The 24,762-nt window shown below is 36.2% G+C and overlaps 1 protein-coding gene across 1 annotated transcript; it reads left to right on the forward strand.

Moving 5' to 3' along the window:
* On the forward strand, positions 1-13,440 carry LOC120424802 (alpha-tocopherol transfer protein-like). The gene is made up of 2 exons (XM_039589016.2): positions 1-794; positions 12,995-13,440. The coding sequence occupies exons 1-2, from the start codon at positions 12-14 to the stop codon at positions 13,277-13,279; spliced, it is 1,068 nt and encodes a 355-aa protein (XP_039444950.1). The 5' UTR covers positions 1-11; the 3' UTR covers positions 13,280-13,440.
* The last annotated feature ends 11,322 nt before the right edge of the window (positions 13,441-24,762 follow it).

A 24,762-nucleotide genomic window follows, 5' to 3' on the forward strand; every position in this document is an offset into this window, starting at 1 on the left:
TTGCCGATTTTATGCGCTGCTGGGAAACGGTATCGATCGCTGGTGGCCAGTTGAGTTTCGCGCGTTGCCCCGTCAAGATGACTGTGACCTACGGTGTGGAAAAGTGTCCGGCGCGGTTTGATGAGTACCGGTGCTCGTTGTCCGACAAGTATCGGGCGTTGGCACTGGAGCAGCTGCGGGAGGATGACACGCTGCGGGAGCAGGCGCTGGAGGCGATGCGGGCCTGGATCGCCAAACATCCGTACATCCGGCGGTGCCGGACGGACTCGTTGTTCTTGTTGAGGTTCTTGAGGCAGCGCAAGTTTTCGATTCCGGTGGCGTGCGAAATGTTGGAGCGCTACTTGGCCATGCGTCAGACGTTTCCCCAGTGGTTCCAGAACTTGGACCCGTATGAGGAGGATTTGAAGGAGCTCGGTTCGAACGATGTCTTCCAAGTGCTAGGATTCGACGAAAAGGGACGCATCGTGATCCTGATCAAGGCCAAGAACTTCAACGTGGAACGGTTCACGCTGATTCACCTGATGCGCTATTTGCACATGTACGCCGAAATTATGGCCAGCGACGAGCGCATCCAGGTCGCGGGAATCGTCCTGGTCGTGGACTGCTTCAACACCACCATGATGCACTTTACCCTTTTCAACCTGTCCGACATGAAGAACATGATGCCGTACATTAACCACCTGATCCCGGTCCGCTGCAAGGAGATCCACGTGATTCGACTGCCCAAGATGAGCGTCACCCTGGTGGATATCCTGCTCACCTTCATCAGTCCCAAGCTGAAGCAACGGTTCTTCGTAAGTAACCATACCGTGTCACCAGTTTTATTGTCCACTGAAATGGGGTCGTCAAGCCCTGGCCAAAAGGTCAGTGCGATACGCACAAAGGGGGTCGTGTGCAAGAAAAGGACAAGATTTATTGCCGTAAGGATTGTTGGGGACAATCATGTGCAATGTTCAGAAGGTTACTAGGTTAGCACAATTATTTATTACGTGTAGTTTATGTATCTCTTTGGATTCCCAAACAAACTCCCATTATATTTATTTTGTATTTTGCATTTTTTTTTAATTATCTTAAAAGAAATAAGCTACAAACTTCAATTTGTGCTAATTCTTTCCAGAAGAAAGTTTGGTGTTGTTCCTAACGACCGTATAGCTAATTTCAAATTGATAAGGAATCATCCATAAACCACGGGGTCTGAGATTTCTAAAAAGTGTCCACGTGGTTTGTGGATGGTCCCTAACAGAAATAATTGTTTTCGTGAATATTTCAACCTTTTTTTGTTTGCTAAAACCTTGGGTGACCCTTAAGTACAGAACAATAAAATGATCTACCTGGTAGATAGAGAAGAGCTTAAACTATGTGACTTTATTAGTGGTTTATTGATTGATTTATCTTCCTCTAAAGTTTGACGTCATTTAGGACGAGTAGAAACAAATTGTTGTTTTCAACTCAATGCGTCATCTTTAAACAGATTGACGAATCGAATTGAAGAGGATGCATAGGAATTACATAATTATTTAAAAGTCCAGGAAGAAGGGTTTTTAGAAGTTTTTTTAAGCAGGTGGCAATAATAATTTTATTATTAAATTTAGCAACAAGTTGATCACAACATTTTTGCAAAAATATACACAAAAATTGTTTAAATTTGGAAGGTGTAATTTTAGAAGATTTATTATTATCTCTTTTATGATGTAATTTCACCTCAATTTTGAATGGAAATGTGACATTACACCAGAAAAGTACAAAATTACACATTTTTAGAGGTAAAATTACACATTTTCGTGACATGAAAGATGTACCCCTTCCCTGATGTATTATTACCATGTTTTTTTTACTGTGTAGAAAACATCTACGTTGTTTTCAGTAAAAGTGTCAGAACTCCTATACAGCATAGACATTTTTTACTTTTCGATACAATCGAATGGATGCTAAAAATTTAATTTCAGTACTGTTATTTTTTGCGATGAAAAGCTTTCAAGAATGACAGGAAATGTATGTAGTTTACAACGAATTTAATGCAAACTGATAGCGTCATTTATTTATCTTTTTTGAAAAATTAAACAAATGCATATCCTTTATTTCGAAGTCCCTCAATGTTTTAAACCGATTGGGACATGCTATCCAGGATATCTATTCATTTAAAAATTTGAAGGTTGAAAACCTGGCTAAAATTTGATTTCTCTTATATGAATTTGATTTAATCTAATTTTTTTTTTTTGAAACTTGTAGCTAGAGGGTGACGATTCTCGAGATTTTCAATTTCCCGGGAATCGAGAGTTGAATTTTGCAATTTCCCGGGAATTCCCGGGACCCGGGAGTTTTTTTTTAACTATGCCAATAGATCCAATAATTTATAAATAAAAGTAATACAGGTGTTTCTTTTCCATGAATTCTGTTACAATTGATTCATTCTTATTAAATGAAACGTTAATTAGTAGCCTCATTATTTTCGGGAATTGCCTACCTTTTAATTTTTTTCTGAATCTTCAAATACAAGATCGTTTCTTGAGCTTTTTGTGACTTGTAATCACATACGTGGAACTCCGTACAAATTTGCGCTAAAAAAGTCGGTCGGGAAAGATTTAGCTAGTGGTATAATCAGGATTTTGTCCACGACATTATCATGGCATCCTTTGACCAAAGAAATTTCATTTTACCAGATAGAAAATTTCTTTTTTATTTTGACAATTTGTTTTGGTTCTTTGGGGAAAAAAATAAATAGATCAAAAATATTCAAAAGTTTCGCGGAGTTCACCAGCTTGACTTTGACAGTCGATCTTTGAAATGAACCTTGCAAGATGCAGAGAGGGTCAAAGGGCATCACACTTGAGGTAAGCTCTTTCTGTTTTCAGGTAAGTTTGAGCGCACACTCAACTGTAAATATTAAAAGGTATGTTGGCATTGTATTTATTTATTTTATTTTTTTAATCTGATTTGATCTGATTCTAAGCATTACTTTCTTGCTCTATACTGTCTAAGAAATTTTCCTAGAATGTTTAATTGTATTTATAATTTATACTCATCTATGTTTACCTACCCACAGTGAGCGAGTTGTGGCGCTATAACCACGGCAAAAAGGGCCAGGGCATCTGTGGAAATACAGTGTCCCATCCTCGAAGGTCCCGGGGCACCAAAACTTCTTAGCGTGGTGCTCCCAACGATTCATTGCTTTAATAACCAGGAACGTGAGCGGGGGATCCCCACGTTTCTTCCTCCCCTGTAGATTCATTAAATGTTTTGTTGTTTGAACATTCGTGCTCAAACGCAATACATTTTAACGAATCATCTTTGCGGTTAACTTTACGCAGTTGGCCTGGCGGCTTCGACGTTTGTGATGTTTCAATGCATTCTAATGCAATGGCGCACTGCAAATGTTGATAATGACAAGAAGATGCTAGGCGTCAATCAACTTAAGGCATTCTCCAGGATGCCCTCGAAAGACTGGCTGCGATAGGGTTAGATTAGATTAGATTAGATTAGATTGACAATTGTTTTGATTTACTGTCCTAGTTTCAGCCATGGATTAACTTTGATTGTGTTTTGACAGGTTTATACCAGAGTTTCACCGGGCAGCAGTATACGAGGGGTATGGATTTTGAAATCCGAATGTTTTATACTGGTAAAAACGAAAAAATTACGGTTTTGAAACTCCTCGATCTCATCTGGCAGAAAATCTTGTCTAATTGTTGCAGCTCTCCACCGCTAGAGGCAGTTCTGTACGTGTCTCACTTTTTGAAATTGAGTTCCACCTATGTGTTGTAATTGTAGTTTAAAATGGTTAAAGAATCTTAATTCGCACTGAGTGATTTTTCAAGTTCAAATTGCACAAACTTTTTGCATGAACTTGTTAATAGATTTTTGTTATGTAAGAAAACATTTAAATTTTCAATTGTTTTTCTGATTAGTTTATAAAATTTTGCTTCGATATTCATAAGTTTAAAATTTCCCGGGAGTCCCGACCAAATTTCCCGGGAAACGAGAAATCAAAAAATGGTCGATTTCCCGGGAATTTTTTCCCGGGAATTCCCGCTCGTCACCCTCTACTTGTAGCAAAGATCTCAAAAATGTTCAGTGATAATTTGATTTGTTAAACTATAAATATTATTTTACTATGGAAATCGGGACATTTTGATATTTTTTATTTGTTTCTAGAAGAGCGACACAGAACAACAACAATAGTGCATCTTTTTCCAAATTTCAAGCTTTTAAGCGCTACGAAACCGCTGTCCCTATTCTGACTGTAGTCTCGATTGGCCCCAGTTGATGGTAGTGTCATAACCCAAGCAACATTTTTTTCCAGGAGTTCTACAAGAGCTCTTCAAGATAGCTACAGCATAGCAGTTTGGACCGTGGTAGGATAAAACTCTCTTCAAGTACTCTTCCAAACTCTTGAAGAAGTTTTGAAGAGAATTTTATCCTACCGCGGTCCAAACTGCTATGCTGTAGCTATCTTGAAGAGCTCTTGTAGAACTCTTGGAAAAAAATGTTACTTGGGAAGGCATCCCGATCAGACGGAAATAACTTGGAAATAACATTTTTTGATATTTGAAAATACCAAGCCAATAACATTTTATGTTTTTTTATAACAAGATTTTTTATTCGTCGTTATGATTTTTTTTGTTATTGGATTGTTATTGTAATAACAGACTAATAACACTTTTAGTTGTTCTTCGAACAAATCTTTGTTATTATTTTTTGTTATTTTAACAACTAATCCGATCATCCCAATAACAGTTGGAGGTATTCTTCCATAACAAATTTTTTTATTCCAAAGTTGTTTTGGCTTTCAACCAATATCAGAACAATAACAAATTTTGTTATGATAACATAAACTGTTATTAAACTCTTATGCAAAAATGGATTTTTCACGAAGATTCCTTAACACTTTCTGTTAATTTAACAGTATTTGTTATTGAAATGGCATGAATTTTGTTATTACCGTTTGCCCGGGATGAAAATAAAAAAAAAGCTTCCAAATTAATTTTGGTACGCTATAAAACCATCCCAAAACATATTTTTCAAGCATAAGGCGCAGCAATTAACAGATGATGAGATGTGTTCCAGGAACATTTCGTTTTGAGAAGAATCGCTTGGGCAATAAAAAACTGATAACGAGATAATAATTTATGCAAAATTCCTGGCATATCGAGGCAAACTTAAAAATAGAATGCATTCATCATGTTTCCATCCAACGGACATCAGGAAAAGGTCTGAATGAGGAAATGCTGATTGGTTGGTTATTTTCGGCAAAGTGTATAGTTGTTGCTGAGCTTTAACAGCATTTAATTCAAACATTCACTGGAATACGTAGCATTTTCTTGCGTAAAGTATGTTCGTGGTTCCTCTTACTGTTTGCGCAATATTTTTGAGTGCTTTTACAAACCAGTTTAGTGTTAGATACTAAGCTATATTTGTTTCAAAAGGCAGCTTTTTAGTGCACCCTTCGTTAAGAGAGCCGTAGTCCGCGATAAAATAAAATCATTCAAACTATCAAAACGAGCCCTTTCATTGTTACTTCGGGAGGTCTATAAAATGGAATTAGTTTGGTGCATATAATTCAATTAGGACTAGTTTTGTTTTGCGTCACCAAAGATTTTTCAAAAGACATTTAACAAGCCAGCCTTCATTATACTCTTCTAACTTCATGGCTGAGTCAAACCATTCGCGACTCCTCCTTGAACTTAAACCTCACACCCCTCACATACCTTTTAAAAAAACAAGTGAACCCCTCTCTTCAAACCAACTTCAATGAGTGTCGCCTACACGAACCCAAATCGCAAAAAGATCAAACAACATTCTGACCCCCTCCATACGGCGGTACATCACGCTTCAAAAACAGCTCGTTCATTACTTTACACGGAGTACTGACACAAAATAAATCAAGCTCATTGTTGCCAAACTGTGCTGTGCTGACCTTCAGCTGACTTGTATGGTTCATCTTGAACACCGTTGAAAATTTGAGTGACCCTCAAACCGGATGACTTCACTCTTATTTGGATATTAAAAACACTTCTTGTTATGAATTTTTTGAAATAGTTTATGCAGATCAATGTCTTTTACGTTGACTTATAATGAAGTATATGATCATATATTGAGCAAAAAAGTTTTGTTTTGTTTTATTCATCAACCCTCTACGACCCAACCTTACTTCGATCTAAAAAATCACCAACAACCCCTTTATTCAAATATCTTTGATCATTAAAAAGCATTGGAAAGAAAAAAAAACCATAGGAAAAAGAAATTTAAGAAAATCTTGACCTGTTTTATCAGATTTTGCCAATTTTTTTGCAGTCCATGTTTTTCTGGGGTCAACTTTGTGTTTTTCACTAACATTTTCTATATTATATGTAAAAATAAATAATAATTTTTTTAATGTCCCAGACTATGTTTCTGCACATGTTTAAACAAATCAAATGATAATGGTATCATTCTTTAATGAAAAAAATGAAAAACATGCGAACTTGGCTGTAAAAACATGAAAAAACTAAATAGGCCAAATAGGCTAAAGGTAACGATACGATACTAAAAATAAAACAAGAAAAACACTAAACAAGAGAAGTAAAGTTTATCGAAATACAAAAGTTGCTCAAAATGAGGGAGGTTTAGGGTTTACAGATTTTCCGAAAAATACATAGAGGCTCCACATTTGATTTGTGCAGGCTGATTGCAAAAATCAATTGTTAATGTGACCAACTCTTTACTGCAAATTTTCCCAATTTTGAAAATTTATTTAACGGGAAGTTAGAAATTTTTCATGCGCACACAGAAAAAAAAAATATGGTAATATTCATCAGGAAATGGTGACAGATTTTGTGGCAAAAAAAAGTGTAATATTACATCAGGCAATATTCATCAGGTTCACATTTTTTGAGTAATATTACTCAAAAAATGAGTAATATTACTCAAAAAATGAGTAATATTCAACCAACCAAATTTTCAACATTCCAAAATTAAACTTTTTTTTTTGCTGTGCATTCTATATTCTGCACTGCCCTCTAACCATCAAAACTTTGTAGAAAACCTATGTACCCAGTTAAAAAATCGTGTGAATTTAGAGGTGTACAATTGGATTGAAAATGTCTCATTTTATCGGACAAGTACCGTCATCTGGGGCAAATCAGCACACTTGGGGCAGCTGTTTAAGGATGTTACTGCCGGATATTTGTTTTTTTTTTTTTTTTTTGTAATAGTTTTGGATAGAACAGAAGCAGAATGACAAAAATTGTGCATCATTTTCCAAAAATTATGCCTTTGAGATTTTTGGAAAATGTTTTTTTTCTGTTATTCCTCAAAAGATGATTTTTTTTGGTGTTTTACTTACATCATACCCAAAAGTGAAAATTAGGAAAAAGTTATCAAGGGAGCGTTCTTTTAGGTTAGGGTTAGGGCAGGGCAACCCAACCTTCGGCCCGTTGAGCTATATCATCCGGCCCACGACGGCAGAAGAAAACTTCAAACATGAGCGATTCTCTACGAAATCGGCCGGTTTCGACCATTTTTATGTTTTGTATTTTTTGATTTGGCTCAAACTTTTTGGGGGCCTTCCCTATGACCAGAAGCTATGTTGTGTCATTGGTTCACCCATACAAGTCTCCATACAATTTTAGCAGCTGTCCATACAAAAATGGTACGTAAATATTCGAAAATCTGTAACTTTTGAATGAATTTTCTGATCATTGTTTATGTTTATTGTTGAGGAATATCCAGAAAGAAATAGGTACTGAGTTAAAAATTTTCGATTTTTTATTAACTTTTTTTCCACAAAAACTCAATTTCCCAAAATTCTTTTTTTTTAGATTTTCGAAAAAAGTAAAACTTTTTAGCACGGCTATTGAAAGATCGTCAGCTGTGTGCTATCTTGTGACATAGACCATTTTGGTCGAAAATGAGTTAATGATGACGTTTTGCTATACTTAACAAGCACATCAAGATGCTTTAACCCGATTTAAGAAACTCGCTTCCGTTTCCCGGATATCGCAATACACACTTGTGACATAGGCCAATTTATCATCAAAATGATCGTGCACACTTGTGACACGTCATACATGTTGTTGGAAAATGTGGAAAATTTTTCTTGTTTTTCACAAATTTATGTACACACATAGGGGAGTTTGGGGTAATATGGACAGTGGGGGTAATTTGGACACCCCATTAAAAATCACGTTTTCTTCGGATATAAAGTGAAAACGGCAATTTAAGTTATAAGGCTAGTACTAGTAATGGCCTAGGAGTATGGACAAACCAAAAAAGTTGGAATAGGTTAAGTAGTTTTGGTATAATATGTAAAAGTTTCCAAAGGCCGGTTGGCACTGCCTTAAATTCTAATATTTGAAGGTTAGGAAATAAGGTTTTGCAGGAGTTATATGGCAAAAAAGTGGACATTTTTTGTTTAAGGGGGATGCTTGGACGATGCCTGAGATATGTACGTATAAAAATTATGCATTTTATCCATTTTCATCATCAAAAATCGCAATTTATGATAGAATATGCTATGGGGGCAATTTTGACATGGCTTGTGGGGTAATTTGGACATACCTGAAGGTCTACCTGTCAGGCAACAAAAAAGTAACTTTCATGGTTGGATGAGTTTTTAAAGGGATTTAGATAAATTTAGAGGGATTTAATATGTCAAAACAATCAAAAATGAATGTGAGCAATGAGAACTTTCACAAAACCCCTATTTTTTAATTTAGATAAATTTATTCCAATATTCGAATTGATGAAAATCTGATTACTGTACATTTGGCGTTCAACAAGACTCTAATGTTGATTGCTCCTAATTAATTTCTTTGACATTTCTAATTTCTATGCTGGTTTACAATAATATTTAAATTTGAAGGGGTACAGAATGTAAAATTAAAAAAAATATGATATTTTCAGGCTAATACATTCTATATAAAGATTGATTTATATAAACATAAACGATACCTTAATCACTAAAAGCAAGTATAGTGTGCCTGATCCAGAATCAATGTTTAAATCATTTCAGTATTAATGATTAAATTATGTATACTACACTGAACTATTTGTTATCTTCCTATTGAATTATAGTTCTATCACAAAATCATTATTTAAACCTTTGATGAAATATTGTGAGCAACACTTCAAAATATAAAGCAATTACAAAACCAGGTTGAAGGATAAAAAACATGCTCAAAAAATCAAATGTTAAACTTATTCTTCAACATGTGTCCAAATTACCCCACAAAAGGTGTTCATATTACCCCACAAGGTATGTCCATATTACCCAACAAGGCATGTCCAAATTACCCCACAAGGCATGTCCAAATTACCCCATAGGGGTGTTCATATTACCCCCACACAAAAATGTGGGGGTTATTTGGACACCTTTTAAGTTTTGCGATAAAAATGGGTTTTTCATCAAAATTTATCGAAATGAATGACATTTTTCCATCAAATATGGTCTCTATTATCCTCTGGTGTCATCCACATTCCTTTAAAATATCCATACAGCCCGTAACAGAGCAATTTCCTTAGGGTGTCCAAATTACCCCACACTCCCCTACTTTCTAAAGGCAATGCAACCTTTTGTTTTTGAAAATATACTGATTAAGTCGGTTAAACTATTGATTTAAGCTTATTTTAGTTTGTATGGGTATTCTGTGCACACTTGTGACACGTAGTACAATTTTACTTTCTAAACACACTTGTGACACGTGCTTTTCAGATTTTTGATTACATTATTTACTGTATCTTTTAACTGGTGTAACCAAATTAGTTGAAACTTGGAGCGTTTGTTAAGCGATAGTATACAAACCGATTTCTTCAAAAGGTTTGGCTCTATCATTCATAGTTTTGAAATTATTTGCCAACAAACTTTAAAAATCGATTTTCTCAAAGGTACTAAATGGTCGTTGTCACAAGATAGCACACAACTGACGAGATATTTATTTTCCATTCTGTTATTTTTGGTAGGGAAAAGTAGGCCGTTTCGTTTCTCCAGAAGGACAGGAAAAGTTGACAGCGGAATTACAAAAAAATATGATATAGGCTCTTTGTTTGGATAGCTGCCAAAATTGGAGACTTGATGACCAAACCTGCAATGCAAAATAGCAAGTACTGTTTTGGGCTTTTCTGAAAGAGCACGGGATTTTGAACAAAACTGCATCATTAACTCAAAAGTGACGAAAGTTCATATGGGACATTTATGCGAACAGCGGCAGTATTGCAACTAGAGATTTTATTATGTGCAAGCGCGGACGCGCTTACGTGAGGCGTATTCCCTTGAGTCAATCAGTTTTGGTGGAAGTTGACCGCCAGTAGAAGCCGTTTCGAATTGAGGTGGTTTTCTTTTGTTGCAAATGCTCTGCCATTTGGGATGAATGACCATTGCTGGGCAGTCTTTGGCGTGGCTCGTCCGCCCAGATTGAAATCTGTCACTCTTTTCTCGCACCACCGTATTGTGTAGGAATGTGGGTCAATGTCGGGCCCCCCCTCAAAATACAACCCCAACAAGACCAATCGATTGGCCAGCATCGGCGTTTGTTGTTGTTGTTGCGTGTGGCACTTGTTGGGCACTTGAAAATTAAATTTGGCCAGCGGCCAACCAGACTCTTCTAATGAGCCCCGATGTGTAAGATCCCCGCTGGCCACTAGTGGCAGTGTTGAGAGTCTTCTCAATCTCGCAGGTCCAAAGCGGTCATGAAAACATTACGCGGCGCGCAGAGCGTTACGTAATGCATGGACGGACGGGTTCTGCAACGAAACCACCTGTGGGCGAAAATTACCCGCTTGTTCGGGTACTTGCTGCAATTGCTTTTGAAGACAGGTTTCGTCAGTGGTACCGCTGTTGCTGTCCCGGCCTTGACCTGGCTGGCTGGCTGGCTCCTCGGGATGTATAGTGGATGGTGGCCAGACTGTGACGCAGGCGGTTCGTGAATAATTGTCTCGTTTTCGGGGTTGTGGCATAGGTTATGGTTAAATTACGCCGTTAAATGAAATGCTCTTAATGATTTTGTATGCAAAAGTTGCAATGCTTTTCCATGACATACACAAATATTTTTATACCACCCTTGGTTTGGTATAAAAATCTAACATTGTTATTTGAATTCATTTAGTTTTAAAGGGTTGAAGTTTTTTAAACAAAGTTTCTTTAATCATTTCACTTGACTGTAAATTGATCTATTTATCCTGTTTGAAAGTTTCATCTGATATTAGATGATTTGAGCAAGCTATAGACGATTTATTATTTAAAAAAAAAACAATTGCCACCCCTCTTACCATGTGGACAATTTTCATACAAAAAATATGTTTTGTATGGAGTGTAATTCTCTATTTCATCAATATTTTTCGAGATTTTTATTGCCCTTTTTTCAGTAATAGTTCCATATTTTTTTCAATTTTAATTTGTTTATTGTGGTTTAACCTTTTTAAGTCGATTCAAATTTTTAAAGTTTTCGTCTTTCGGCTCTGGCTTTAATATAAATTTTGAAACTACATACCAGAATTTCATAATTTTACTTTTTACTTTGCATTACAAATTCATCAACATTCTTTTTATTATAAATTCGAACATGCTTAAAACGGTTCTAAAGGAGGGGAATGCATTTCAAATTGATTTTAGCTAATTACATTTTAATTTTGTTTTAAATTTTGAAGCATTTAAAAAATATTTTTTCCGCCTCCTGATTTTTCAGGCCGATTTTAGAGGGACCTTATGGAACTAAGTGCGCTTCAGTGCGAAATCTGATACTGGAGACGATTTTTTGTAAAATTTTGATTTTTGGAAATCAACATAATTTCATACAAAATTATTCAGAAAATCATTTTTTAAATGCAATCGAAAATGACCTCATACTATTTTTGAAAAAGTGAACAGTTTTCATGTTATATGATTTTTTTTGGTAAATTATGTTGTTACATATATTAAAAAAAAATTATTCTTGATGGATCAACTAATAAACTAAACTAATTGTTATTATTTTTTGTTTTGTTAAACAGAACTAATGATAAACGCCGAAGGAAAAATAAGATTTTGATCGTAAACTTTAAAATGTGACCATAACCGAATTTGCTTATTTAGGTAAATATTGCTAGATCTTTGCTTCTTTCAAACTATTGAATGAGTTTTATTTTCACTGATAATTTTAAGTCTATTTTTTAATTACCATTACTTTTTTCACCCAAGTTTAAAAGAGGCATAAACTTGAAAAAGTATTTGCATTAGCCTTCGTGATGAAAAAAATAAAAACACTGAATAGATCAGATATAATAATTGAAAATTGTAATGAGATTGAATAAAATAAATTAATTTAAAATAATCAGAATAGAAGAAAAACAATATAACATAAGAATTTTCATGTTTTCAAACAAAAAATTATTAACTTGACCCCTTGGAAGGGATGACATTGGGTCAAACGAAACTGAAATGATGCTCAATTACAAAGATAGGGTAAAAACAAGTCATCCAACAGTGTTTCTTGTTCGTGGGAATCGTATTGACATGCTACAATGTTTTAAATAGAGATTTTCAAACAGTTGGGTACTTTTCGAGCAATTCTAACAAAAATATTAAAAAAGTGATTTTTCGAGAGGTAATTTTTTGCCAAAAACAACCCTACACAACCCTTTTAACAGAATTTAGTTTCAGTGAGTGGAAACATAGGAATGGTAAAATCCGTAATCCAATGTCACCTCCACTGACGGTAGGTCAAAATTTGGATTCCAATTACACAAGAGTATTCTATGGAGAACGGCTCATATAGTCATAAAACATTTTTTTCATATTTGTCATTTGGCTCGTATCATCCAAAAACAAACAAATTAACACGTTGACCAACATGTAATCGCTGACAATCTCGAAGTCAAATATGAGCAACCAAAGCTAACAAAATTGATCGCTCACTTTTTGTCTGCTTCAATCATAAAAAAGCAAAACAAAAATGCCTCAAGCAAACACCGCCTTAATGATCGTGCATTACCTCCAAAAACAAATATTGATTATTGTCTTCATCTCTTTATCTTAACTGTCCAGTTCCACAAGACGATGATCGACGCCAAGAAGCACCTGGACAAGTCGCTGCTGCCATCGGAGTACAACGGCACGAACGACTCGATGGAGCTGTCGGAGGCGTACCACAAGAAGGTGTTTGCGGCCCAGGCCGAGCTGGCCCTGCTCGACCAGATGGAGATTGACGTGACCAAGTACTCGGCCATGTGGAACCAGAACCACGTGGCCAGTGCCGCCGGGGGCTGCGGAAAGGCCAGCGAAATCGACAGCGGGATGGTGGGCAGCTTTCGGAAGCTGAACATCGATTAGAGACCCCGCTTGGAAGTGGGAAGTGTTGTGATTTTCATGGTATTAGCAGTAAGTTTGTGTGTGTTCAGAATTTTCACATCAATCTAGGCTTAGGTATGATTAATTAGGGGCGTTTTTTGAACAAGTTTCGAAAGAGCATTACGCACATGCGGTTAGTGAACCGACGAAATTTCGAAACCGGTCGAAATAGCTCGCAGAAGACGACGCCTCGGCACAAGATGTGGTTTTGCAAGCGCAACGTTTAGTAGGAGGAAGGTCAGGAAAAACCAGAATTCAACCGGCTTATGTGAAAGTGGACGCACGCGCCCGAGTTGGAATCGTGGAACAGCTTACGAATTTTTAACTGAATTAGAATTTAAGATTTGAAAGATTTTTTATTGGCGATGTGAAGAAAGCACGTGTGAAATATTTCAAGTTTGTATACATTTAGGTGTATAAAATAAAGAAAACATTCGAAAAAACAATTATAAACATGATTCGTCCTTCAGAAAGAAAAAAAAAGTTCATCAGATATCAATTCGTCAGCTGTGTGCTATCTTGTGACAACGACCATTTAGTACTATTCGAGAAAATCGATTTTTAAAGTTTGATGAGAAATACTTTTAAAACTATGAATGATAGAGCCAAACTTTTTGAATCAATCGGTTCGTATACTATCGCTTAACAAACGCTCCAAGTTTCAACTAATTTGGTTACACCAGTTAAAAGATACAGTAAATAATGTAATCAAAAATCTGAAAAGCACGTGTCACAAGTATGTTTAGAAAGTAAAATTGTACTACGTGTCACAAGTGTGCACAGAATTCCCATACAAACTGAAATGGACTTAAATTAATAGTTTAACCGACTTAATCAGTATATTTTCAAAAACAAAAGATTGCATTGCCTTTAGAAAGTGTGTGTGTACATAAATTTGTGAAAAACAAGAAAAATTTTCCACATTTTCCAGCAACATGTAAGACGTGTCACAAGTGTGCACGATCATTTTGATGATAAATTGGTCTATGTCACAAGTGTGTATTGCGATATCCGGGAAACGGAAGCGAGTTCCCAAAATCGGGTTTAAGCATCTTGTAGTGTTTGTTAAGTATAGCAAAACGTCATCATTAACTCATTTTCGACCAAAATGGTCTATGTCACAAGATAGCACACAGCTGACGAATTAGTTACAACATCGATGCTTTACATACCATTTCGATACCGATAGCTTCTGATTTCAAGCGTCGCTATGCATCGAAAATATGAAAATGAAAATATGAAAATAAAAGACTTGTTTTTGAAATTTCGATAAATGGGTCAACCCAACACAATCGTCATTGTTTTCAAATACAAGTTAAGGCAAATTAAATAATTAGTAAGAAAGGCAAAAACATTATTTCCCATTGCTAGCCTCCGAGTTGAATCTTATTCAGATAAATCTTATTAAATCTAGTTAATAAAAATAACCTAATTTAGCTAATAACATATCTCAATCCCCACTTATGGCAAATTTAATCCCTCCAACAAAAAAGTCATCATCCATCTTGTTGTTTGTTTTATTTGAGTTTGAAATTTTGCTATTTTTTCACTAAAATGCCAATTACTTTCTTTAGATTTTACCAATTGGGATGCTTCACTTTTAAGCCTTTTCAGATGTACTATGAATTTTGAATTTTCATTGTGTTTTGCCTTTTTAAGATTTTTGACGTTTTTGAACTATAAAACATTGTGTCCCGATTTGTCCCAATTGACCTAAAGTGCTCATATTTTGGCCAGATGTAAGTTTTATATGTACAAACAGACAAAATTTTAGGCAGATTGTTGAGGTCAATGCGAGATGGGTATGCTTTGCTCGTGGACTCGTTCTTAAGACCAAATTCATTTGAAACCCCGGTCGTACAGGACTTCAAGTTCAACGCGGGGTTCCAAATTACTGTGGGCTTAAGAACCGTTTGAGCATTCAACCGGTAACTATAGGTGACTCGTTTTACACCGAACTTCTAACCAGTATAGTGAAACTATTGGCTTGGCCAGCACAGAGCAAGAGACTCAGACCGAGTAGTCCCAGGGTCGGCATTGCTACTCGGTGATTCAGGGGAGGTGACGGACAATCAGGAAAACCACGAATTTAAACTTTTTCACAGCACTTTATTGCGGGATCTTTGGGAAGTTGGAAGTGGTGTGTGGGTATGTCAGTGTGGGTCGTTCAGGGGTTGTTCTTACCGCGCAAACTCAGCTGATGATCGCGCGCCGGCGACGTTCGGGCCGGCAGAGTGGCTTCCAGCCTCGACTCTGCGGCGACGCCCCCGTAGGGGGGGGGGGATGTTTGCTGGCTGCGGCGGCTTGTTCCTGGCTGCGTTCTTCCGGTCCTTCGGTTGCCGGATGCAGCTTCGTTCGCCGACCTTCGTAGGCGGCTCGATTCTACGGCTTTGTGCCGGTTCTGGGTTGATGGACGACCAGCGGGCGTTGCTGGCTCCGACGGGCAGGCGTCTTCCCTCCTTGACTAATCGGCAAGCCCCGGAGTCCACCGATTTGGGCTCGCCGAGAGGGGTCCCTCCTTTACGTTGAAGGCCAGCGGCCTGAGGGTGGTCGTCCTTGATAATTATGGCGCGGGGAGGCGCCAGACGACGGGTTGGGGTCCTGTTACGTTTAGACGTAGGCAGATGCGCAACGCGACTTACAAAGCCTAGGCCGACCAATCCGAGACGGAGCGGGTGCTCTCGGAACCTCCGGGTTCCGACGATGGCGAGGGCGATTGGCTACCCTCCGCTGGAGCACATCCGAACTGCTCGGACGCCTGATTAAAAGAGGCCGATTTTCCCCAAATCGCGCTCTCTTGTTGATTCCCGAGTCCATGATTTCCCACCAATTTCCGTTTGACGTAAGTGGGCGCCGCCATGCTACCCCACAGGAAATTGATGGGCATCAGCCTCGTTCACACTATAAGCTTCGCCCCTTCGCAACTGGCGTAGAGTGTAATGTGGTGAATATGGGAAATAAAGTGTTGTGGCGAAGCTTATATTCGTCAGGATTGGAACCAACGGTAACAATAGAAAGATAATTTTAAAGGAATGAAATGTTAACCTTTCACTAAATTACGATAGTTGCCCTTTTGCCTTCCTCACTGAGGTAAGGCTATAATCTAGTTCTAAAAATGAACTTTTCACAGAAACTGAAGAAATGGCTGTGTGTGTGTGTATGTGTGTGTATGTGTATAAGACAATAATTCTCCCTGATTTTTCTCAGCACTTGGTCGCTGTCGTGCTAACTTGTCGTATGTCGATTTTGGACCAAATTGAGTTAAGAGCGCCATTTTGTGCAGTTCACAATGCCTCACCTTTCGACCTTCACAGATCCCCAAAATTCGATTTCAATTCTCAGATATTCAATAAAAACCGAAAAAAAATCCATGCATTTTAGTCACTTTTCATATGAAAGAAGTTTCAATCTTGTCGTGCTATCTTGACACAGCCTGAAAATTAATTGCGACAATTGGCCAAAGGGATTTCAGGTCAGATTGCGTTTGACACAGGAACGAGCTCGACTACCGTAAACATTTTCAGTTATAACTCGGGACTCCAACAACTAAATTCAACCAAACTTCAGGATAATGCATATAATGGTCAACCACACAAAACGTGTTTTTTATTGTTTACATTGCGTGCTCTTGTTTTTGTTTATTCAAGGTCAAACATTAACACTCGTTTTCTCGAAACGTCAAAAAGCGACGTACCACAAGTTTGCACTACTTGCTGAACCAATTTTTGTCAAACCAGTTGGATTCGATTTGGTTTAAGGTCCCATACGTACCTATTGATTTTTATAAAGTTTCAATAAGTAGTTGGAGCGAATTGGGCAGCTGTTTTAGCCTTTTTACTGTACAATATTTGGATATTTTTGATAAGTTTCGGATAGAACGGACACAGAACATCTAAAAAATTGCATCGTTTTCCAAATTTCAAGATTTTAAGTGCTCTAAAAACTGCTGTCCCTATTCAGACTGTAGTCCCGATTTGCCCAGGTGACGGTATAAAAATGTGTTTTTTGTATACATCCGGATGTTAGATACCATACCATCATGTTGGTTAGATAATCGAAAAACCTTTCCAACGAGTCCAAAACATTGAAGATCTGGCAATCTCGTGTTATGCCTATTTATTTGATATTTGTCAGGAAGGTGCTGTGTCCTATCCCTCGCCTAGACCAGACCAAAATCCATGATAAAGCTGTCAGACCAAATCTGTCAGACCAAGACTGTCAGACCAAAGAGCAAAAAGTAAACAATCTTGGTCTTCGACGTAGGTGCACACAAATCAAGAAAATAAAATTTGAAAAAGAATTTTATTTTTCCAATTCAATGACTGGTTTTGGACTGCAAAATTGAATGTACGCCAGAAAATGATTAAACAGTGCGGCGTCCTGTACACCGACAATTAAATAAGCAGTTAAAAGCCTTATTCTTCCACTTTAATTTTTGATCGCGTTTTCGGTTTACACCTGAACAATCTTGAAATTATTTATACGGATTTGTGATTCCTCTCTTTCCATCATTCCCTTGATAATTGTGTACTTTTTTATAGCGAATTTTAAGAAAAACTACTAGTTGAAATTTGTGTCCGAACCCATCGAATCATTAATTGTTGGTAAAGAGTGAGGAAGGCACCAATCACATTGGGGGATTAATTTAGTTTTTCAGTTTGCATACTGATGATTTCCACCAACAAAAATCACCTTAATGGTACCGTCAGGACTACAGTCTGAAAAGGGGCAGCAGGTTTAAGAGCACTTATAAGCCTGAAATTTGGAAATCGAAGGACTATTTTTTTAATTTGTGTTTGTTCTATCCGAAACCAATAAAAAATATCCAAATATCATACAGTAACAAGGCTAAAACAGCTGTCTCAATAGAGTTATCTAGGTACGATCTCACGCACACTAGCACGCCATTTATTTTGCTGGCGGGTACTAAATTTAACCTCACTTTTTTTCGTGTACGTACACGCAATACATGCGCACGTAGATAACTCTATACCCGAATAAGCTGTTGAAAATAGCTATATCATATTATTTTCAGGCTATTCGACTTTGTTACCGCCTGTGCGTATGCAACTTTTATTGATTCTCAGTATCTTGCCTACCTAAAGGAGTTTACACAACGAATTAGCTTAAAACGATAAATTAGACAAAATCACGCAGGACTCGACATTCAATGATTTATGTATTTTTTCATCATCATATTATAATGAGCTTTTTGTTGCATCTCCATTCTATCAAAGGTTTCTAACATTTACCAAAATATGAGATTGATCTGACCTCTACAACCAAAGTTATTCAACCGTCTCATTGTTGACGCACTTGGCAGGAACAATGAGACATTCTACGAAAAGCAATACTTTTCGAGCTTAACATCATGTTTTTGTGTTGTATCATTGCAGGTGACTTGTCTTGGACATTCAAAAGTAATTTTGCCAACTTGAAACTCCAATTAATAAAAGTTAACCTGAAAAGTATTTAAATTATATAAAAACCTTATATTTATACCAAATAACTTTAAATCTCTGGTTAAATGAATTTGAAACACGATAAATGTGCCAAAAATTACGCATGCATCACGAATGCATGTTTTGAAAGATTGCCATGAATTTTGAATATTTTGATAAAGAAAAACCAAAATGTCTCATTGTTACCCATGGGCTGAAAAAAGAGGGGAACAATGAGACATCCTTGGATTCTGGGTGCCCAAAGAAATGACGAAAGAAATTTGGAGAAACAGTAGTTTTTGTGCTAATGGCAGCCTATGAGTGAAAATGTAATTTTTAGTCATAGTTTACTTTAACACCCCAGAATCAAACATTTATGAACAACTTTGCAAGGGAGCGCCCATAACCAGAAACAGCTTTCTCTCAAGTATGAGCCTGATTGGATAAAACTACGATTTGTTACAACCATTTAATCACTGTTCCCCGTGTTTCATTGACGGCTTCTCTGCCGTTTTACGGCGATATGATGTATACGCCATTTTCAATTTTATTGTACAGTCTGATAAAGAATCTTAAAATCTACCCCCTGACGAATGAATTTTTCAAAAAACTGCTCTGGGGCCCATTTTATTAAGCAAACAATCAATGATGTATACGCCAATTTTACTGATCATGATGTATGTATACATTGAGAATTGATAGAAGTCAAATTCAATACTGTTTGAATGTTGAATTGTTGGACCAAATCAAGACTGGGAAATATTGTATTACATTATTTCGACTTAATTATTAAGGGGACGTTCATTAGACGTCATCCATAAAGTACGTCACGTTCTGAGGGAAGAGGGGGGTTTTGAGCAAGCGTGACATTGCGTGTTAAAAGCATAGGGAAATCGTGACAAAGGGGGGTGGAGTAAATTTTGGCTGACGTACTAAATGTGACGTACTTAATGGATGACACCTAATCCACATCCACGTAGACACTTTTTTGAAAATTCTAGACCCACCTCCCTTGCGGACAATTGTTCATGCAAAAAATGTGTTAATGCACGGAGAGACCGGCCAGGGCAAATCTAAGAAAATCTTGGTTAATTTAACTAAAAGTATGGGTTAATTTTTTACACAGCTTTTTTTCAACAATCGATTGTTGATTTTGTTAACCCGAAATTGCTGACCACCAGTAGGTAAAAGTAACTAAAAAATAGTTAGAATTGCCATTTTTGTTGGTTAAATGACCGAAAAAAAATTCTAGCAGTCGACTGCTAGAATATTTTTTTCAGAAAATTAACATTTTTTTTTGTTTTCAGCTAAAATATTGTGGAATATTCTGTAAAAAGCAAGCTGAATCATATTTTTCAACTATTTTTTGACATTTTTTTTGTTGTATCAACTGAAATATTTTTGCATGCAGCAAATTATTAGTGGTTTATAACAAAACATTTCTTAATTAAACATAATTTATGTTAGTGTCTATATATATTTTCTTCAATTATTTAACGATACAGGCTGGGCCGAATTTTTAGCTATATTTTTAACTAATGTCTTACTTGAATACAGAAAAATATTCGTACATGTAGTCGATAATTAGCTGTTGTTAGCAATATTTTTATTGAATTTGTAGTAAATTTTATAATAATGCCTCACAAATCAATTAGTTGTACTTGTACTTATTTGTATTTTTTATTATTATTATAAAAAATATAAAGTTTGATTAATGTTTTTAAAAATTATAATAAAAAAGCATTTTACAAATTTTGTTAAACATATTTAAAAAAGATGTTTAATTTCTCGTGAATTTCTTAAAGATAGAAAACCGAGCAAAGTTTTCACCAAGTTTTAAGCTTATATTTTTATTATGTTGTTTACAATTAAGTGTTGTATTCACTTACCATCACTGTGAAATCATCCGATAAGTCGTCATCATCTACAACGATCTCATGTTTAGTTATTTTTCTTGTGGTTGGACACAGAATTTACACCAAAGCGAACCTTTTGCTGCAAATAGACATATGAAATTTATTATTAATTTAATAAAAAGAATAATTTCGGCTCTAAACTGATAAAAGGAACGTAAATAAAAGTAATTATTAACAAGAAATATCAATAATGCTACTTACCAAGCTTGCAATAATTTAACAACTATTTTTGGCAACACACTTTCATTGCATTTCATTCAATTTGTTCAACGTACTCCGATTCCTGAAAACAATATTTTGAGTTTTACTTACCAGTTTATTGAGCAGTCTTTTTCAACAGCATTTTTAAAATATTAATATTTTCTTTTGTATATCTTTAATAAATTTTATTTTTTAGACATTTCCCATCATCGAATTTTTGATATTATGTGTACGCATTTCCATGTATTTTATGGTTGATGATTCTGAAAAAATAATGGTTCATTAAAATTGTATCCATCGTAAGCACGAAGGTTTTTGATGATTCAGTTTTCTAATTAAAATCACAATAAATAAAATGTTGTGTAAAATTAAACCCATACTTACTTAGATTAACCAACATTTTGTTAAATTTGCCCGTGCAAGTATTGTCGTGCAAGAGTTGGCCCGCCTCTTCCTTCCACTGCCCCTCTCTTTCCTCCAAACATTATCATAAAGTCCCCTCGCATCAGAGGTCCCCATTGCGAATGTCCTCGTCTTGCACTTCATAGTTTATCACCTGCAAAGAAATCATCAACAAACTTACTCACCAATTGCACCTCCACAGTTGCAGCAGTGTGCACTACGATTTGCCACTTCAACTTAGCCAAATAGTGTGATTTTCACCTTTCACATCCTCTTACTTCACAATTAACAACACAAACTCAACAAATCGACCGCTCTCGTTCGAATCCTGACTTCAAATGACAGACGTAAACAAACCCAAGTTCATCTTTTAAATATTCAACCAATTGTTAATTCTATTCAACCAACAAAATTCTTGATTTTTCTAAAACCAAAGCTAACAGTCGAGCACGTTCATTCGAGTTCGGGAAATCTGTTAGCTTTTTGCCTCTAGCATTTTCAACAAACGGGTTATCAAATTAATACTGAATTTTGGTTAATTTAACTGAAAATTGGCAGTAACTAGTACGTTTTTGTTAAAATGTACGAAAGTAAAATCAACAATTTTAATTGTTAAAATTTCTGGGCACAGTCTCTCCGTGTGTAGCGTAGACAATCACTAAGGGAGCGTTCTTTTATTACGTAACGCAAAAAATCGGATTTTTAGACCCCCTCCCCAAAATTTCCATACAAATTTTAAAAAAAATGTATGGAGCGTAACACGGCCTCCGACCCCCCCTTCCTCCCCAACTGCGTTACGTAATAAACGAACGCTCCCTAATACCCTCCCCCCCCCCTTAAAGTATCCACGTGGACAATTCATTAAGGGATCCGCTCAGCTGTCAAAATAGCTGGCACAAAAAATATAGCCTGCTTTGATCGAGCAATGTATACATACATCATTGGGAAGGAAAAGTAGTGATTTTTTATTGCTATTTTTTCGGCCAAATGATGTTTGTGGTTTAAAATCGTAGAGAATAGCAAAAAACAAGAAATTTTGTAGGGGCCACATTTTTATTGTACTTTTTAACAGTTTCTACAGAGCAGACCTTAAATTAGTCATTTTAAATTGAAAAAATGAACAAAAACAGAAAATCGTGTCTACAGCAAAATCACCTCAATGGCGTATACATCATATCGCCGTAAAACGGCAGTTCTCTACCCTACTGTATTATGGAAATCATAAATATTGCATAAAAGTCTATTTTTGTGCGATTTAACATATAATAAGTAATAAAACAAACATAAATTGCTCTTTTTTAATTTTTAAACAAAAAATCTGAAACAAAATTAAAGTTACGAAATGCGCTACGCCACCACCGACTCCAGTTCTACCACCAACATCGTCACCATCAACAGATCTCTCCGTCCGCCCCCGCACCCGCAACTCGCTCCCGGCCTATGTTGTCAAACACCAGGTCAGCAATGGAGTACCCGCCGTCGAGCAGTTTTTTACAGTTCGGTACAGTCATCCCACATATTCGGAACACCCACAAATTCGGAACACTTTTGTGGTAATTTGTCAATAACATGCCAAATGCAGGTTTTCTGTAGACCCTACTATTTTTAGGACCTTCATTTGGACATTCTCTTGCTATTTCACTGGTAAAAGTAGTACTTTTTGAACAAAAAACCTCTTTTCAAGACTATTTTATCCAGAGCAGCAAAACACTGCCTCCAAATTGCCTGTTTCATAATTGTGGGATGTTATTGTGCCTCCCACAATTGTGGAACACCTGAATTTAACTGATATTTTTACAAAAAAGTTATCAGACCATTCATATAACATAACTAAGCATGAGTTTCGTTTCGTGCCTGAAGTCATTATTTTGTAAAAATTATGTACTCATGGAGAGAACCAAAGTTTGTTTACATCCGTAAGAAAAAAGTGTTCCGAATTTGTGGATTTCAAGGGTCAAAGTTTTTCTTCAAATACTTGATATAAAAGTAAAAATTTGCAGTTGTTCGATACAGCATTCGAAAGATCGCAAGGAAAGCTTGCAAATGAAGGTAAAAGCGAATCATGAGGTTAAATCATTGATTTTCTATGATTTTTTGAACATTGGCCGATCTGTAAACTGTTCCGAATATGAGGGATGACTGTACATAAGAAATACATTGTGGAAAAATTTACCAAGGAAGCCGAATTTATTTTAGCGTTCATTAAACATTCAGACTTAGACTAGCAAACAATCCACCTCGCGTTGACTTCTCTGTTTTGAAGCGTCCCGGGGGATTGTACTTTTACTTTTACATTTAAATAAATCATCATCATACACTTCATTACCACTCTAATTTTTTTTTAAACGTTATTTGACACTCCGAACCCAATCCTGAAATAAAGTTGGAAAGTTGTTGTTGTTTGTTCGTTTATTTGAGGCAACTTTAACCTTTTGGTCATTCGCTGCCGAAGTTAGAACGTTATAAGGATTTTGATGTTCAAATTATAAATAATATTGTTGTATAAGAGTGCTGAAAAATTGCTTTGTAAATTCTTTCGAAAGTAAAAGTATAACAAAGTATTTCACAAAAAATGTAAATAAAACATTGCACATCGCACGTGACTGCAAAATTCTCACGACTACTCTGTGCTAATCCGTTGTAAAATCAACAAGCCACACCACGTTCGCTTTAAATGGCAATAGTAATTAATTTCGTAACACAAATTGAGGGTTTGAAAGCAGCACATGCTATTTGTATTTTTGTTTTGCGTCACTCTGCTAAGAGCATTCAGTAACATGGGTTTGATTTTTTTTTGCTTTATTTGAACTAAACTGAATTCGCCATAGCTTTTTTGTCCAATATTTGAATTCTGCTCGTAAACTTTATTCCAGAATGGACCAGAGAGCCGATGGAAACGAGTTTCTGCAGAACCGAGTTGAGTTTCATGCCATTCACTTCCATCATTCCCCTTTACCCTTTAAGACCGGACATTTTTTTTTTGTTATGAAATTTTGGAATGAAAATTTGATGTTAGAAGCTAAACTAAGATGCAGTGACGCACGGAAATTATCATCATCACCGATCGTATCACTCTGCAACTGAAGCACTGATGAACCAATATAATTTGCTTTAGAAATGTGCTGATAATCACCCCCACTTGGTTGGAGGGTAAACCTAGATATTAAAAATACACACGTTCACCACAGTGAACACTATTATCAGTTTGGCAGAATGAACGTAGTAATTGACTCTCAAATTGCTGGTGATAGAAAAAAGGCGGTGCGTCATATAAATGATTTTTTAGAAGAGTGAGATTTTTGGAATTTGATCGTTAAAGTTTATTTTCAAAAATGTCACTTGACATTGGTCAAGGTTAAAGAGGAGGAGAGGAGAGGAGCAAAAGAATAACATTTTAAATTTAAATATAAATTATCAAAACTATGAAGCAAAAACTATCACTATATGCTTTATTGCACTTGAAAAGAGAAATGAGATCCTCTAAAAATGTAAGCCTTTTTTATTT

This window comes from Culex pipiens, chromosome 3, assembly GCF_016801865.2.
Source record: "Culex pipiens pallens isolate TS chromosome 3, TS_CPP_V2, whole genome shotgun sequence".
Classification (NCBI taxonomy): Eukaryota; Metazoa; Arthropoda; class Insecta; order Diptera; family Culicidae; genus Culex; species Culex pipiens.